Here is a 17,441-nt window from a genome sequence, read left to right on the forward strand (position 1 = left end):
TTCATCTGGTACATAGCCCTCTGCTTTTTCATCTTGTCTATCCTTCTGTGAATGTAGTTTTTGTTCCACAGGCTGCAGGATTGTAGTTCTTCTTGCTTCTGCTGTCTGCCCTCTGGTGGATGAGGCTATCTCCAGAAACACTTGAATTAGCTACATCTTCATCATATAACTCCTCTGAGTATTGTATTTAAATCTTTAAAGCCTGGAATGATAAGGGTTTAGGGAATGGTGATTTTAAAAGATGAGATGTTTAGAAAGTTTTCCTCCTATGTATAACACAAAACAGTGTAAGAGGAAATAATTGTGTTTGAAAGAGAAGGCCAGAAGAAACTTAGATATTATCTCATTGAAAAAATTATATCTGAGGAGGATAGTGTCCAAAGTATACAGGGGTAGTGTTGAAGAAAAGCTTTGGGAAGAAGAATTGGAAACGGCCCGGGGCATTTCTTGGATGGTGGGATGGAGAATTAGAGGGAGATATCTGAGTGCCAGTGAACAGCCTGGAGGGATGGGCAGTGCGCTGGAAAAAAGCAAGCAAACAGATGGTAGTGGCAAGAAAGAGCTGATAAAAGGTGGGAGAGATACGGTGGTGTGCATCAGTAAGGCTTTGGGGTTATACATCTTTAAAGGAAGCTGAATCAGGATTTTTGTGAGAAGTATTTTTGTGATTTTGTTATATCTTTTCAAGAAAGGCATTTTATTTCAGGGCATAGACTTAGGTTAGTTAAAAGTCCCAAACAAAGTTTAATAATGTTGCATAAGTGAAAACATCTCTCCATGTGGTCAGTCCAAAACATGATGCCATTGCCTATAAACCCACTCCAAAGAAGATTAGCCCCCTGAAAACGTATTCTATACTGGAGATCTTTCTTAATCACTGATGTTTGTGCTCTTGTTTCTTGGCAAAGCTCCCCTGCTACAGTGAAATGAAACTCATAAATTTCTACCATTCAGATGAAGAATGGTGGGTGGTGAGCATATGTTTCTGAGAATCTGCTCTTATTTAAATCAAAGCCTCCTTCATGCATTTAACCGATAGGCATGTAAGACCAGTTGGAGATTATTTCCCTTAATTCTATTTGGCCTTGTTTTACTCCATTGTAGAAGTATTTGAGAGTTATTAATGGTTATACCTGTGTCTGGAAGACATTCATTAAGCTTCAGCTGTGGGAGCCATATGGAAATCAGGCCCCCTATGAATTTCCTGCACACATGAAGAGGAGAGTTTGCTTCCATTTTGACTTAATAATCTCTCACTGCTGTTCTGGTTTTGAGGAAAGCCGTTGATCATGTTTGAGCTGTAGAGTGGTTTCAGAGCCTGTGAAATGTACAGCTCACGAAGAGCAACAAAGTGACAGCTGGAGAGATTAGAGTCCATTTTGTGTGTGTACAGAATTAGAGGACTGAGGCTCACAAAAGCAGGCAAGCCTTTTTACATTAATCAACGTCTTTTAAAGTAGAATCAAAGTGGTTTTCTGTAAGGAAAAACAAATGTGGGTAGACACTGTATATTTCATTTTAAGTGGGTCTCCATTATTTGCAATAAAACTTTAGGGACTAGAAAAAAACATGTCTGTCTACCACACCATATATTTATATTAAAGAATGATAGAAAAGGGTAAATCATCTGGCAAATTGTAGCCTCAACATACTCAGTTTTTATTTAAAAAGACATACCTGAACATATTTTATAGTTATTGCTGACTGTATACAGTCAACTAAAAATAGCAAGGTGATCTTTAGCCTTGTGAAAGAATGCATCACAGATTGAGATATAGTTGTAATTTTTGAAACGGGATTCCTTTGGTGTTCTGTATCTAGAACACTTGCAACTAGGGATATTTTGACCTCTGAATTTTCTTACAAAGGATAAAACTTTTCCAGGATAACCTAATGGGAAAGGACAGCCATGAGATTGTAACAACAGCATAACTGACTTTGTCGGATTCTGAGGCTCTGTTAAACCAATTTGGCTAGAAACCAAATTTAGCAACTCTAAGGGTCTTCTGTCTTCAAGTGGTTTCTTTGGTGCATCTATTGGCCCTGCACTCTCTTCCTACTTACCTGGTGGTCTGTATCTCTGTGGCTTGGTTTACCCTAATAACTTGGTAACTTCTATTAGTTCTTGGAAATATTCTCCCCCTTTTTCCTTCTATTGTCCCCAAAATTCCCTTACAATCTCTCACAATTCTTTTAATCCCTCCAAAGTACCATCCTCAACCTGCCTCCTTTTATCAGACATTTATTCTCAGCCACTAAAAACCCATTTTAAATTTAAACCCTTCTAGCTTATCAGACACTAAACTCTTACCCTTTCTGTAACTCTGTGTATTCTACCCAGCAGAGAGGAAGGAGGTAATACCAGGAGGCTTAGAAACAAATAGGAGTTAAACATCTGATTTAATGGTAGCATTTTTTTTAGTTTAAAGCTTCATAAATAAACTATCATAGTAACAAGTTATTGCAGTATAAACAGCAGGAAATAAAATACTAAGAAAAAGTTTCTGATAACTTAGAAACTAGAGCTATATAAGTGGCTATCAAGCTGAGCAAGTAGATGATAATGCTGGTTTCAGAGGTGACCAGTTGAGTTGATTTTGCAGAATCCCAAACCTCATGTATTTTTTCCTGAAGACAGTTCATGAATGCTATTCAGTGTACTACTGGGGGCATAATGTTGACACTTTCAAGGGAGCAAATTGTGTGTAGTTATTGGAACCTAACAGAATTCCTCCTCAAAACAATAGTACTGTATTTTAAAAATTAATAAGTCCAACAGGGTTAGAACAGAAATGAGCCAGGAAGCTTCATATTGTACTTATATTCTAACTTCTACATTGTCAACCTCCTCCATGAGATCGAGCATTTTAGAGAAATTAGGATAGTTTCCATGATTGTGTGGAATTTCACCTCTCCTCACGCATATACCTAACTCAGTTTTACTAGGAAATTTTGAATCTGCAGCACGGTAGATACATTAATAATGCATGTCACCACAGTAACTAGAAATGGTAATCCACAGATATATGCAGTAGAAGAAAGAAAATGGAATGGGTGCAAATTCTCAGGCCATAAAAACCAAGTATGCAAAAGTATATACCTTTATTTTGCCGTTTCTGGATTTAAGTTTCTTATTGCTAACAAAACCTAGTATTTTCAAGCTGAGGTAAACTTAAGAGCCTTCTGAGGCAATTCAGAGCAATTTAAGTCTGTTTATGGTTCTGCATCTTGTCAGAGTAGTATCTCGGCTTTGGGGAGTTTATATTGTGTTAGCATCAGGGGAAGGACAGCTTGACCTCAGTTCATGCTGGTATCTACTGAGAGGTATGTTGGCCTGTCTGGTTCTCAGTTGTAAACCCACCCCCCAACCCACCACCCTCCGCTCTCATGCTGGCATCCACTGAAATACCCCCATTCCCATCTGACTATTTATTTATTTATTGCCTGACCCTGAAAAGTATCACATGGTAACCACAGTCATGAGATAAAAGGGCCGGGGTTTAGTACATCAGTTTATATGTCACCTTTTTATCTGATCATAGAAAGTTACATTGAAGACATTCTGGCCATGTTGTTTGGAGGGCACACCTCTGAAGGGCACGTGTGAATTTAACAGCTTCTGTCCATTGCAAGCACCTGTTGGGCTCAATTAGGCAAACTTCAAAAGCTTAATGCACCATAGGTAAAGTATTCATTTTTGTATTTATAAGGATAAAAATTCTGTCTCATTTATTCCAGATATTTGGTTATTCATTCTGGTTAGAAATGAATTATGGGTGAAAAAGTGGGTGGGCGCTAAGTGCTGGCTGCAGGTAAAATGGTCGAGACTGTCTTTGTTCCTCACTTTTACTAGGATGTCCCCTGCCCTGAGCTTGGCATCTCACATGTCACAATATGACCAATATCATGGCAAACTTGTGAGTGAGTTAAGTTAGAGACAGGATGATCCTTGTGCAGTTTTCCAATAGCCTTTTTCAGGTGACTAAAGGTACCACTAACGTCTTGTATGAGCATTGGTGTAAATGTCCTCACTTCAGCTCTTACATACTAGGACAGTTGTCCCTCGGTATCCAAGGGGGACTTCAGATACCAAAATTTACAGATGTTCAAGTCCCTTACATAAAAAGGGGTAGTATTTGCATGTAACCTATGCACATCCTCCTGTATACTGTAAATCATCTCTAGATTACATCTAATACCTAATACAATGTAAATGCTATGTAAATAGTTGTTATACTGTATTGTTTAGAAAATAATGACAAGAAAAATCTGTATACATTCACTACAGATGCAACCATGGCAGGCCTAACTGCACAGTACATGTCAGCAACAATGTAACATTTTCTTTCTTTGAATACTTACAGATTGCTTTCATTTAATGACCTGAAAGAGAAATATATAGAATAAAACACAGAATATTTAAAATAGAAGTACATATAGAAAGTATAATTATAAACAGAGAAAATATAAATTCACTTCTCTCCCAGACTCACACACACACTGTGTTAACCCTCATCCAAACCCTGATTATTCTCTCTTGATAACCCTCACATGATGATAACGATGATGGTGATGACGACGACAATGATTGTTGTATTATTTTACCATGCTGATGGGGTGAGGGGATGAGATGTCTGGCACTGTGGGTAAATGGTGAGACACCAGGCTAACTTGAACCTTCTGGCAGGACGTCAGAAGGATGAACTGGGTTTCAGTTTCAGATGTTGAGACTTTGGAGGAGGCTCAGTGATACTAATGTCAGGATCTGTAGAGGCTGAGGGCTGAGGATCTTCAAGCTTGAAGGCCAGAGCTTCGCAATTGCAGGTGCTTTAGTTAGAAACATTGTTACAGGAAGCTGTTTCTTCTTTTCTTTTCATCATCAAACAAATCTTGCAGTGGTTCTAGGCGCATCGTTATCCCTCAGGTAATACAGAGGCTTCATTCCATCAAAGAATCATACTTGAAGCTCATGTCCTTTTTAATGCACGAAACTGTCAAAAAAAAAAAACACAACTGCTGCAGATTTTTCAAGCATCCAAACTGATAGTTCTGCCTCCTCTAAGTCTTCTGCATCACTATCGTCATCATCTGTAGAGCATTTCAGCAGATCTTTGAGTTCCTTGTTGGCAAAAGTTTCTCTATGCTATTAGGTGTTCCTCAACATTGTCCCCAATCATGTTAGAGAAGCTTTCCCCACTAAATTCCCTTGGAACATTCCTGACTTTTGCATCAGTAGTGGGGATGCCCCTGAAATCATAGACAGCCTCACTCCATAATGGCTCCCAACATGCACTCCTGTCTTGGGCATTGGAACATCTACAGTCTCTGTAATTGTGAAGCTCTTCCATAAATCCACAAGTCTTCCTGAAGGTGAGGCAAGTGTAAGTTGCTTCAATGCACCTGATGATGCCTTGATCAAGTGGCTGCAGCAGTGACATAGTGTTAGGAGGCAGGAACATTACTTCTGCATTCTTGTCGGTGAAGCAGAGACATTGGGGTGGCTGGGAACATTGCCAATGGGGAGGCCCTTGAATGGCAGCCCCTTCTTTTCGAGGTATTTTTTTCACTTCAGGAATGAAGCCCTGGTGGAACTATCCCAAGAACAAGATGGCCATCACCCAAGCCTCCTTCTTGTGTTGCCAGAACACAGGCAGGCGATTTGGGGTTTTCATCACATTTCATCACTATTGAAGACTTGCTCTGGAAGGTAGCCTTTCTCTTCTATGAATTTCTTGAGCTCTTCTGGGGGTGCTGATGACGCTTGGCATCAGTCAGTGCTGATTCTCCCGTGATCTTCTCGTAGCTCGCCAGCCATCCCTTAGCAGCCTTCATCTCCTTCCTCTCGCTCTCCCCAGCCCCTTCACAGTAACGCTCGTAGAGATGAAGTGCTTTTCACGCATAACTTTGCCATCAACAGGGATACGCTCCTGTGGCATGTCCTCTAGCCGCACACTTCATGCTTTCTCAGTCTTTGCAAGCACTTTAACATCAACCAGAGAGACTGTTGCAATTGTAGATGAAGCACTAACACTTCCGCAAATTTTAGCTTCTTTCTGCTTTATTGTGTGAATGCTCAGTTCGTTCTTACCGACCTTACTGCCCACTTTGGCAAGCGACATGACACGTTTCAAAAGATCTGGGATTTTCATTTTCTCTTCGAGAGAAAGCACTTTACACTCCCTCTTAACCTTTGAGGGATGCTTTGACCACTTAATGGCTTTTTAGGAGCCACTTGCTTCACAGAAACAAAGCGTGCCTACAGCATAAGCAGCCAACGAACAAGATGCGAGGTGAACAGCGTTCAAACGACTAGGTGCTGGAGAGAGACTGAGTGTCTGTGGAATGGCAGGAGGCTGCAGCAGCCTACACATCGCTCGATTCAGTGGATTTAGTGTAGTGCTCAATGCACGGCAAATTGAAGTTTTGCTTTCTGGGACTTTCTGGAATTTCTCTTTTATCCAAATGTTTTCAACCTGTGGTTGGTTGAATTCGTGGATGCAGAACCCAGGGATACAGAGAACTGAATTTATTCATTTTGCATTTCAGTTGGTCTGCTTTTTCTGTGCCATATTCATGCATATAAATATGGCTTGATATGGAAAATATCAATAGCTTACACTTTCAAGTTCTGTTGTTTGTATATTCTTCAAGCCTACCGCATGTATGTGGCACTATTTCCCAACCTGTTTAAAGCTTAAAGTATAAATCCAGTTAGCTTAATGATGATATTAGGGTTATGAGACTAGACTGATGGCTTTAATTCATTTGAAGACCAGTTAATTTTGTTTTATTCCATAGCCTTAAGTGGTACTCTACAAAAAAGTCATATTCAATGAGATAGTGAGGCTAGAGGGGTAAAACCTGTCTTGAGTACAGCAAAAACCGCTCAGACACTCCTGAGTGCATACTTTGGGGACAGAGTAGTAGTATTTCTATATGAATGTCTGCACTTTGAGAGCCTATACTGAAAGAATAGTCAATATTTATATTTATGTTAGGTTTTCATCTCCTCCACTTCCACAGATATGGTCAACTTTAAGCATATTCAATGTGTGAAAACACAAATTTATAAAATAAATAAATGAGGAAATGTATTTTTCAGCCCAGAATTTTCTGTATAGTTCAGAGGAGTTTCTTTAAATAGTATGATTCCATATTGTATGGTGGAATATACACACATACACACGTGTGTATTACATAAGTGCTATATACTTTATGTATGTACTATATATATTCATTTACATACAATTCTAGACAGTGAAGTGTAAGTGCAGTTATGTTCACAACTGAATATTGCAGTGTTCTATGTTCTGAAATGCTTGAATTAATAAACATTGGTAGAAATTAGCTCATTGTTATGATTATACTAAATTTCTTAGATTTTTCACAGTTAAGTGAAGACATTTATTTTTCAGAATCAAAACAGTCAATTACAAAACCATTTCAGCTTTTTCAGTTACGGAAGTTAGAGCCATAATGCACATTTAATTGATTTTGTATAATCAAGGCTGATTTACTAATAAGACAAGTTGTCACTATTTGCGTATTAAACTTCTTCTAATCGTAGTTAGTGACGGTGAGACAACTCTTAAATTTAACCAAGAAAATGTTTATCAATAGACAACAGTTTAATTCTTTAAAGTTCATGCTTTTGTTGTTTCATAAGTACTATTAGCATATATTTATTTGTATAAGGAATTATCTGCCATAAATCTGAAACATAAGCTTATTGTTCCTGCTGCTACATTCTTAGATCACTAGAACCCCGACTGGAATCTCTCAGGGTCTCTATAGGATCATATTGCTACTGCTCAGGAGCCTGATTCAGGGAGGGTTTGCTTTGAGAGAATAAGCCATCCGTTCCTTACCCCATCCCCACCCACAAAATATGTCTGCCCAAGAGCACTGTCCCCAGTGCTCTGAAATTCTACTCACTTCCCACTAGGATTTTCTACACACATAACAGCCCTCTGCCCCTGCCTGGTGGTGATCCTTTCCCAGGATTTCCCTTCCCCCAAGACCTGTTCCCTATGTAAGAAAATATGGTATCATAGAAGAAAAATTTGAAGCATTAACCTGGGTTCTTGCCACCTCATCTGTAATTCACTTTCCTAACAATGAGGCCCTTGGATTGGAGCATTTTATGAGATATCTGAGCAAGAGTAATTGTTAGGAATTGCATATATACACACATACATACACTTTTTTTTTAAAGGTTATTCTATGACATATAGGTTTTTTGGGTTTGTTTTTTAAATTAATTAATTTTTGGCCGCATTGGGTCTCCGTTGCTGTGAGCGGGCTTTCTCTAGTTGCGGCAAGTGGGGGCTACTCTTGGTTATGGTGCTCGGGCTTCTCATTGTGGTGGCTTCTCTTGTTGCAGAGCATGGGCTCTAGGCACACAGCCTTCAGTAGTTGTGGCTTGCGGGCTCTAGAGCACAGGCTCAGTAGTTGTGGCACATGGGCTTTGTTGCTCCATGGCATGTGGGATCTTCCCAGACCAGGGATTGAACCCGTGTCCCTTGCATTGGCAGGTGGATTTTTAACCACTGCACCACTAGGGAAGTCCCATACATACACTTTTCTGAAACTGTATCTGAGGTTATAAGCTTCACACTTGTGAAGATTTCAAGAATAAACCCAAAGAGCAACAAAAAAGTCTTGATAATTTCTTTTGTTTAAGTTTCAAAGATTCACATGATACAAAGAGAAGTCTGCAAGGGGCAAAAATGTAGCTGAAATGCTGACCTAAGTAAGAACTTTTAGAGTGCTAATTAATAAAACTGCATTGAATTTAGAAAATAGATCATTATAAAAGGGGCTGTTTGCACAAAGTTCGAGCTACTACTGATAGTGAAGCAAGAATACAGAATTTAACATAGAAAAAAGTCATTTTTATCATGATTCTACAGATAACACCCATTTAATTTAAAACTGACATGTGACTTTCCAATATGAATACAGTTATATTTAGTTTTCATGTTTCTTTAGTTAATTGTGTAATAAAATTTGACCAAACCTCTAAAACTGCCTTTCTTGCCCTCTAATGCAACAGACTCTGACATTATTGGAGGGTTTTTGAAATAAATATTCTATCTATGTAAGTCTTAAAAAAAAATCCTAACGATTTGCTTGTGTCCAGTTAATTGATCTCCTTTATGAATTTATTTTAGGAAGAGATGCCTCTAAGATTTACCAATTTCCTACTTTGTGTTAGACCCTCTACTGGAGTTTTCATGTGTTCTCTCAGTTGTTATATGATGCTAGAGGTGGAAGAAATCATCAAGATTTCTAGGGGTTCCCAAACTCATGTGTCCTCAGACACTGAGACCCACATGAAACAAGCTGTTGGCACTGGGGCAACTTCTCAGGATCTGCTTCTCAGATCCAGTGGACTCTTTTCATGGAAGAGTGTAGGCTTGGGGTGCCAGATCTTTGTATTTTTCTAAGAGGAACAAGAAATTAGAAGTTTTATGTGAAGTCTCCTGTTTGCTTGGCCAGCTCCAGATTAAAAATTAAATAAATAAATGTTGTGTGGACCAAACAAAACATTTCTACAAGCTAGATCTGATTGTCTGACTTCTGGTTTAGGACTTCTGATCTAGCCTTATCTCTCCGAAAATGAGACCCAGATTGTTTACAGGGCTTGCCTACAGTCAGCAGCTGTCTGTACCAAAGGTGGAACAGTGACCATAGATTCCATTTCCAATGTCCCCCAGTCCATGCATTTGTAGGACACAAGGCGCCAGTCCATGCATTTGTAGGACACAAGCAGAAACCCTTAGGCCATGGAGAATGGGTGAGACTGAATATTGCCAGGAAAGGACTAGGTACACTCATAGGCCTTTTCTAGCTCTAACCTATGAAAATCATGTGAAACCCAGGCAATATTTTCCAAAATTAAAAAAAAAAAAAAAACCGAGAAAAGAAGAGAAGCTATCGTTTGCTAAGGTTTTTCATGACTTTTTATTCTGTTGTGTGGACTTTTCATTTTCATTTTGATAATAAAGTAGCAATCCTTTTTTTTTTTTACCATTTTGATGATGTAAAATTAGTTGATTTAATGCATGTCCATCCTTTCAACAGTATAAAAAATAGTCTGTCTATTATAGGTCATTCCTAGAATATTAGTTCTTAGTTTTACCTCATTAATGAAGAGTTAAAATTTAGACCTTTCTGTGATATATGTCAAGGTGACTTCTAATCCTGAGATGAATTCTATAATAATCTGGGCCAATCCTGAACCATATAAATATAAAAATCTACACAACCCACAGAGGGAGGTTTTAGAATTTTACTATAAGTGGGAGAAGGGTGAATGTGCTCAGACGCAGGGTTCAGGTATATGTCTGAAATCAGGATGAGCACAAGTGTACCAGCAGAGAGGGTGGTACACTTGCTAATCTCCTCATTCCCACAGAACACAAGAGGGTCTCTCTTGAGTTTTCCAGAGTACCTTCCCAGTGTTCCAAACAGGATCAAAATAACAACCTTTTGAGAACATACACGAACATGAAATTAGCTACAAAGGTTATGAGACTGAAGACATGGCTCTGTTGGCTTGTCACAGGGTAAAAATGGCAACACTTCTATCAAGATAGGAAGTGAAATTCAAGGAGAGGTACATTACGTAACACAGGAATCTTATTATGTCTATGCTAACCCTTCACCCTTCCCCACAACCATTCTTGTTAGAGATAAGTCTGCCACATCCAACTCATCTACTGAGACCTACGCAGTAGAGAGACGATTCTAGGCATCTTGTCCAAACCTCTGGAGAACCTTGCCTAATTAAATCTTTGGCATAAAACAGAATGCTTAAAATTCAGACTCCAGAAATAAATATTGTAAAACAATGCTTATTATGAAAACACTAAAATTAATGCAAATTTTATTGCACGGCATACATCGTGTCCCTAAAGTAAGGCGTAACCCTTCACTTGTTATTTTTCTTACTTCTAGAAGACAGGCAAGTGGCCAAGAAAATGTAGACAAAGGGAAGTTCAGTGACTTTCACAGTGTAAATCTGTAATAACTCTTGTACCACTTGTACTTACATCCAAGTAATGCATTCAACAGCCTAATGATTAAAATATAGTTATAGATTTTGAACAGTAATGGGATTAATGTTAGTAATAGCCTTTTTAAAAATTTTGAACCATGTGATTAGATTCATGAGATTAATATTACATTAAAATTTATAGATACATTTGAAGTAGTAATTCATAAGACTTTAATTATATAGGTAGCTCACTTTGTATATTCTATTTTGCCTCATGATCTTACTATGTAGGTTATTTTAAAATATAAAATACTTTTCAAGTATATCTCAAAAGCTTAAAGGTTGTGGCATAAATACTATTTTACGCTGATAAGGGTTGCATTTCATGTTATTTCATTAATGTTAATAGCGCGTCAATATTAGGTGGGGAGACTTGATAATTAGTTCAGGTCTCACTGCTGTCTTGGAACGTTTCTTCTCAGTTAACATCATATGACATAAATATTTGTCATCTTCTAATGGACTTCCCAGTAATCTGAACCAAAAATCCAGGCATGTGTTTTATCAAACACAGAACTATGCCCCCCACCTTTTGCTTTATATCCTTCCTAATTTTTCCCAGTGCAGTTGCATGCACGTTTTCTCTTTATACTTACTGAAGCAAGGTCATGGTACACATAAATTTTCTAGCTCGCATGTTAAATCTATGTATCCTGTTGACATTTCCACATTTCTTTTATAACGTCATTTTTAATGATTGAAGAATATTTTATAATGTGGATGGACTATAATTTATTTCACCAATCTTTTCTTGTTGATTTTTTCTCTCTTTTTTAAAATAGACAACATCCATGTAGCTAAAATTTTGTATACATCCACAACCATTTCATAGGGATACGTTCCTAAAAGCATAATTGATACGTTAAAGAGAATATAAAATCTTAACCTATTTACCAAAAGGTATGTTACATGATCCTGTACTTTAGGACATGTACTAAATCCTCAACAACAAACTGTATTAATAGTATTATTACTATTTCTTTGTCAATATAATAGGAAAATGGTGTCCTATTGTTTTCATATACAATTCTTTGGTGATCACTGAGGTTGAATTTTTTTTATACATTTCTGGTTATCTAAATAGAGAGACACGGGGGCAAATTTTTCTAAAGATCTATAAGTAACCCTGCACAGAAGATATGAATTCTGTCATCTTGAATGTGCCCAGATCCCTCACTCTAGCTGTACCTAAATGACATTAAATTTATAGAAATATAATGTTTAGTCAATTCAGTGAAGGGGACAGTTCAGTCAAAAACTCTGATCAAATTTCCTTTTAAAATAAAGAATATTAATAGTTAATTTAGTGGAAAGTTATGTCACTAAGTTTCACAAGTAGACTCAAATGGTTTAGATGATTTTGTTTTCTCTGCAAGATATAATGTGAAATATAAATCTTATTGAAACTGCATATTTCCTTTGGCAAAGTATTACATTTTGAATGTATTTAATCTTTTTAGTATTTGTCCATTTACCTTCCTTTTTAAAGGTAATTCAATTCAAAATGTGACTTGAATTGAAAATATTTTTATCTATCTCTGATTTTTAAATACATCTTAGGTGATCATTTATGTGATATGTGAGCTGTTTCTTGAAACACATGTTAAATCAAAAGACTAAAAATGTTATTGGCAGGAAATTGAGCATACTAAGATTGAGTTATCCATTGCTGTGTAACCTCTAGCAGCTTAAAACAACAAACATTATCTCACACATTTTTCTAAGGATCCAGAAACCAGAAGCAGCTTCAGTGGGTGGTATGGCTCAGGGTCTCTCATGAGGTTGCCATGAAGCTATTGGCCACAGCTGCACTTCATGAAGACTTGACTGGGACTGAAGGATCTACTGGGTTTTGTTTGTTTGTTTGTTTATTTGTTTGTTTTTAATTGAAATGTAGTTGCTGTACAATATTGTGTTAGTTTCAGGTGTACTACCTAGTGATTCGACATTTACATACCTTAGGAAATGATCACCACAGTAAGTCTAGTAAACATTTGTACCCATACAAAGGTATGAAAATATTATTGGCCATGTTCCTTTTGCTGTATATTACATCCCAGTGGCTTATTTATCTTATAACTGGAAGTTTGTACCTCTTAATCCCTTTTGCCTATTTCACCCAACCTCCCACTCCCCTCCCTCCTGGCGACCACCCATTTGTTCTCTGTATCTATGAGTGTGTTGAAGGATCTACTTCTAAGTTCATTCACGTGAAGGTTGGCCAACCTTAGTTGCTCACTAAATGAGCTTCTCAGTAGGACTGCTGAGAAACAGACATGGCTTCTCCTAGAGTGAGGAATCCCAGAGATAGAGTAAGGGGGGGAGGAGGGAAGAGAAGGGGAGGGGAGTATTTATTTGAGTAAATAGTGTTACCTTAAGTAAACATTTACCATAAGCTACTAATCATAGATTAAAATAAATGATGTCTGCATTAAGTACATCAGAACGTATCAATTTCTTTTAGTCTTGTCTTAGCACTCTGAATTACATAATCTTTAAATGGCTGAACTTAGTTGTGCTTTAAAAGAATTTCCTCCCCTTGTCCCTCCTCATCAAGCTCTACCATACCCTAAAACCCGAACCCCAGATTCTCCCTGCATGTGCCTCTCTCTCCAGGGCTGTCCAGTATTATGCCCCAAAGAGGGTAGGGTCTTGGAGGAAGGAAAACACAGAGTTTAGGGGGACCTCAAACACTGTGTCCTCTGTGCTTCTGTAGAAAGATGCGAGTACAAGTGACAAGGCTCCAGCAAGGCTGGGCCCTGCCCCTCTCCAACTGATCCTTTGGCACAAGGGTCAGAAGCAGCTTTAAGTAGGAAATGTGGCAAGGGACCAAGGGTTTAAGAACAGCCCCAAACTTCAAGTCCTTGAGGAAGTGACATCCTCTCCTCTGGGTGGGCCTGGTCTAAGTGCTTTGTTAGAAATAAACCAACATGGAAAAAAAAAAAAAAGAATTTCCTAATTGTTTTTTTTTTTCAAAAAAATTCCTCTCTTCGTTGTTTTCTTTGTTTAAATCAAACTCCTCTGTTTATTTTAAATAAAATGAAGAAACTTAAGTATGTTATCATTTTAAAGAAATGCCTAATTATTTTATGTATGAATCCTCTTTCCTACAGGTACTTAGATTTAATAATGAAAATCTTTATACTTCTGGGTTTTTATTAAATTTTTTTTTTTTTTTTTTTTTAGTTTTTGAAAAGTTTCAGTGTGATCCTTTTCCCTCAGAGGTTTAAAATAAGAATTCTTTCACTCTTAGCTCTATCTCACTTGGGACCTAAGTAGGACTGATGTCATGTCATGGTTGCAAAGGATCCTGTAATGACTTTAATATAGCGTATTTTCTTGTAAAATTTCTTCTCATTTTCTTAAAACAACAGACACAACTGATTATGTAACCTTATCTTTTTCTAGGTCTCCTAAAAACCCAGAACAGAAGATCATTAAGAGAGTGATTGCTCTTGAAGGAGATATTGTAAAGTAAGAACTTAAACTGGTTTTTGTTGTTGTTTTTTTTGTTTTTATTGAGTTTAGGTTGTAAATATCTAGATTTTTGTTGAGTTTTAAATCACATCACATGGAAAGTACATTTCAATCCAAAGAGGTGTCTTTGAAGTCTTCAAACCTTTGGAGACTTTCCAAATGAACTGGTACCTCTTTAGTGAGTATCATCAACCATTTCAGGATATAACACGTAAATAAACTGACTGATGGTATTGTTATCCTTTACTGGGAAGCACAAGAGAAATAAATATTAATTAAGCTGAAATTAACCACATTTTATAAAAAGACCATTAAATAACTGTTTTTCAGGTATTGAAATTAGTATGATTGTTTTAGGTTATGATGTCAAGGTTCGTTTTAGAAAAAATTCAATAACATTTTGTTATTTTAGAAGCAAACACAGGAACTAAGGGGGAGCTTTTATTATAATAGAGATGGGGGAAGATGGAAAAGAATGTGAAACAGAAGCTTCTGAATCAGTGAAAAAAACAGTAGTTTTAAAAAATAACATTGTAACAATCAGGTGTTTTAACAATGTGTAGTAACATCTTATTTATTCTACTTGCTGATAAGTCTAGAATAATGTTTGAGATTCAACAAGTAAATATTGATGTAGCATGATATGTCTCATATTGATTGCTTACTTTAAGTTACAGCCAAGTCTGTACAATGTGGGATTCAATAAACTTTGAAAACTATATTCAGAAAGTTTTTTGATCCCATTTTCCCAAAAAGCTTGTATTAATGACAATACAGTTTAAGTAATCTCATTAAAATGAACCTCAATTAAAATGGTCTAGAGCAGAATCTAGACCAACAGTTCTCAAAGGATGGCCCTAGGAGTTTCCAAGACCCTTTGTGGGGTTCTGTGAGATCAAAACTACTTTCCTAGTAATACTAAGGTGTTATTTGCCTTTTCATTACCATTTCTCATGAGTGTACAGTGGAGTTTTCCAGAGGCTACATGATGTATGATATTGCAGCAGATTGAAGGCAGGAGCAGATAAGAGAGTGTGGCTGTCTTCTATTAAGCCAGATACTAAAAAGATTGCCAAACATGTAAAAAAAAAAAAAAAAGCCACTCTTCTCACTACTTTTTCTCTTGTTTTGGAAAACAGCTATACTTTTCATTAAATATGTTCTTTGTGTTAACATACAAGTTTATTATTGTTATTTTACATTGAATCACTAAAGATTTTTTTAATTCTTTTAATTTCTAATATGATAAATATTGACATCTAATATACACATAAAAGTTCTTTGAGACCTCAGTTATTTTTAAGAGTGTAAGGGTGTCCTCAGACCAAACAGTTTGAGAACTTGCTGATGCAGTAATGAATGGCAAACATTTTCATGTCCAGATTAAGTAATCATTAATAGCCTGCATGGTATCAGTGGAGCTATCGAGGTATGGTATGTTTAGTTTATATCCATGAGTATTTGCTTGGTCTTTTTTTCTTCTAAAATCTTTATTCAATTATAAAGCAGAAACTAACACACCATTGTAAAGCAATTATACTCCAATAAAGATGTTAAAAAAATCTTTATTGAGGTATAATTTATATACATATATACATATATATAATTCACCCATTTTAAATATACAGTTCAGTGAGCTTTAATATAAATGTATGCAGTTGTGCAACCCTCACTGCAATGTAGTTTTTGAGCCTTCCTATTACCCTCAAACATTCCCTCACCCGATTTGCCGTTAACGCTGGTTCCCATCATTCCCCATTGCCCATGCCACACAACCATGGACCTGCTTTCTGTCTCTATAGGTTAGCCTTTTCTAGAAATTTTATTTACATGGTAATATACAATATGTAGTCCTTTGTACCTGGTTTCTTTCACTTAGCATAGTGTTTTTTGGTTCCTCCGTGTTGTGCACCTATAGTTTGTTCCTTTATATTATTGATTACATTCCATGATATGGATGCACAACTCTTATGAATATATTAGAAACAATGAGCTCTACCTTTTAAATGGGTAAATCATATGTTATATGAGTTACACCTCAGTAAAGCTATTAAAAAACAAAACGAAAGATCAATAAAGTAGGCAAAAATTTCATCTAAAGTAATCTAACAGGATTAGGAATGCCAAGAGATACATTTTATAGTATAATCCAAAGGTAACACAAATTTCATTCAGATGTATCATTATTGCTTACTAGCTGACTAGTCAACAACGTGAGATTGCAAGGCTTGTTCAGACATAAAAAAAAAAAAAAAAGAAACCTCTGTGCAATCAGAAGTCCTACAACAGACCTCTTGGAAAAAAAGGATGGGTTCTTGCTTTCCTCAGTAAATGTAAATATTGGGTTCACAGAGGAGAAGCTGATCTAGGAAGAGGGCTAATGGTACAGGATTGAAGGGTGAGAAAAGGGGATACGGGAATGTAGTAGGTTTACACCTTTTTTCCCCACTGCTGCAACCCACATGTGCAAAGTCTAGGTTCTTTGTTCCATCCTGCAGACTGACACTTTGGACATACATCCCTTTCTGGCCCCTTCACTATGCCTCTATCATGCAGCGATGAATAATATAAAGAATGGAAGTGGCAAGGCTCAAAACTTTTCTACTGTGTGGCCTCTAAAGACTAGTAAATAATTGATTAGAAGAAAGTTACTTTTGTATTTGGTGTTTTGAAAGAAAATTTTAAATTTCATTTCTCTGAATCTTTGGTACCTAAATATCCTAACCTTCCTGGACTTTCAATTAATAATTGAATATATTCCTATAATTTTCTAACAGCATCGAAAAACATTAAGGGACATTTAGGGAATAAAATACTGTTTACTCATGTGCTTACTTCTTTTCTCTGTGACCCATTTTTAAAAATATAAGAGCATATTAAAATTTTTTTAATACTGTCTGTC

The 17,441-nt window shown here is 36.8% G+C and overlaps 1 protein-coding gene across 2 annotated transcripts in view; it reads left to right on the forward strand.

Moving 5' to 3' along the window:
* Positions 1–17,441, forward strand: part of IMMP2L (inner mitochondrial membrane peptidase subunit 2) — a 935,747-nt gene that overhangs the window by 619,680 nt on the left and 298,626 nt on the right. For both annotated transcript variants that reach the window (XM_022583030.2, XM_089917009.1), the window contains exon 5: positions 14,471–14,536. In XM_022583030.2, the coding sequence (XP_022438738.1) occupies positions 14,471–14,536 (66 nt within the window). The remainder of the gene's footprint in view (positions 1–14,470; positions 14,537–17,441) is intronic.

The sequence above is a fragment of the Delphinapterus leucas genome, chromosome 9 (assembly GCF_059928025.1).
Source record: "Delphinapterus leucas isolate spDelLeu-1000000601 "Yukka" chromosome 9, BTC_Dleu_Yukka2, whole genome shotgun sequence".
Taxonomy (NCBI): domain Eukaryota; kingdom Metazoa; phylum Chordata; class Mammalia; order Artiodactyla; family Monodontidae; genus Delphinapterus; species Delphinapterus leucas.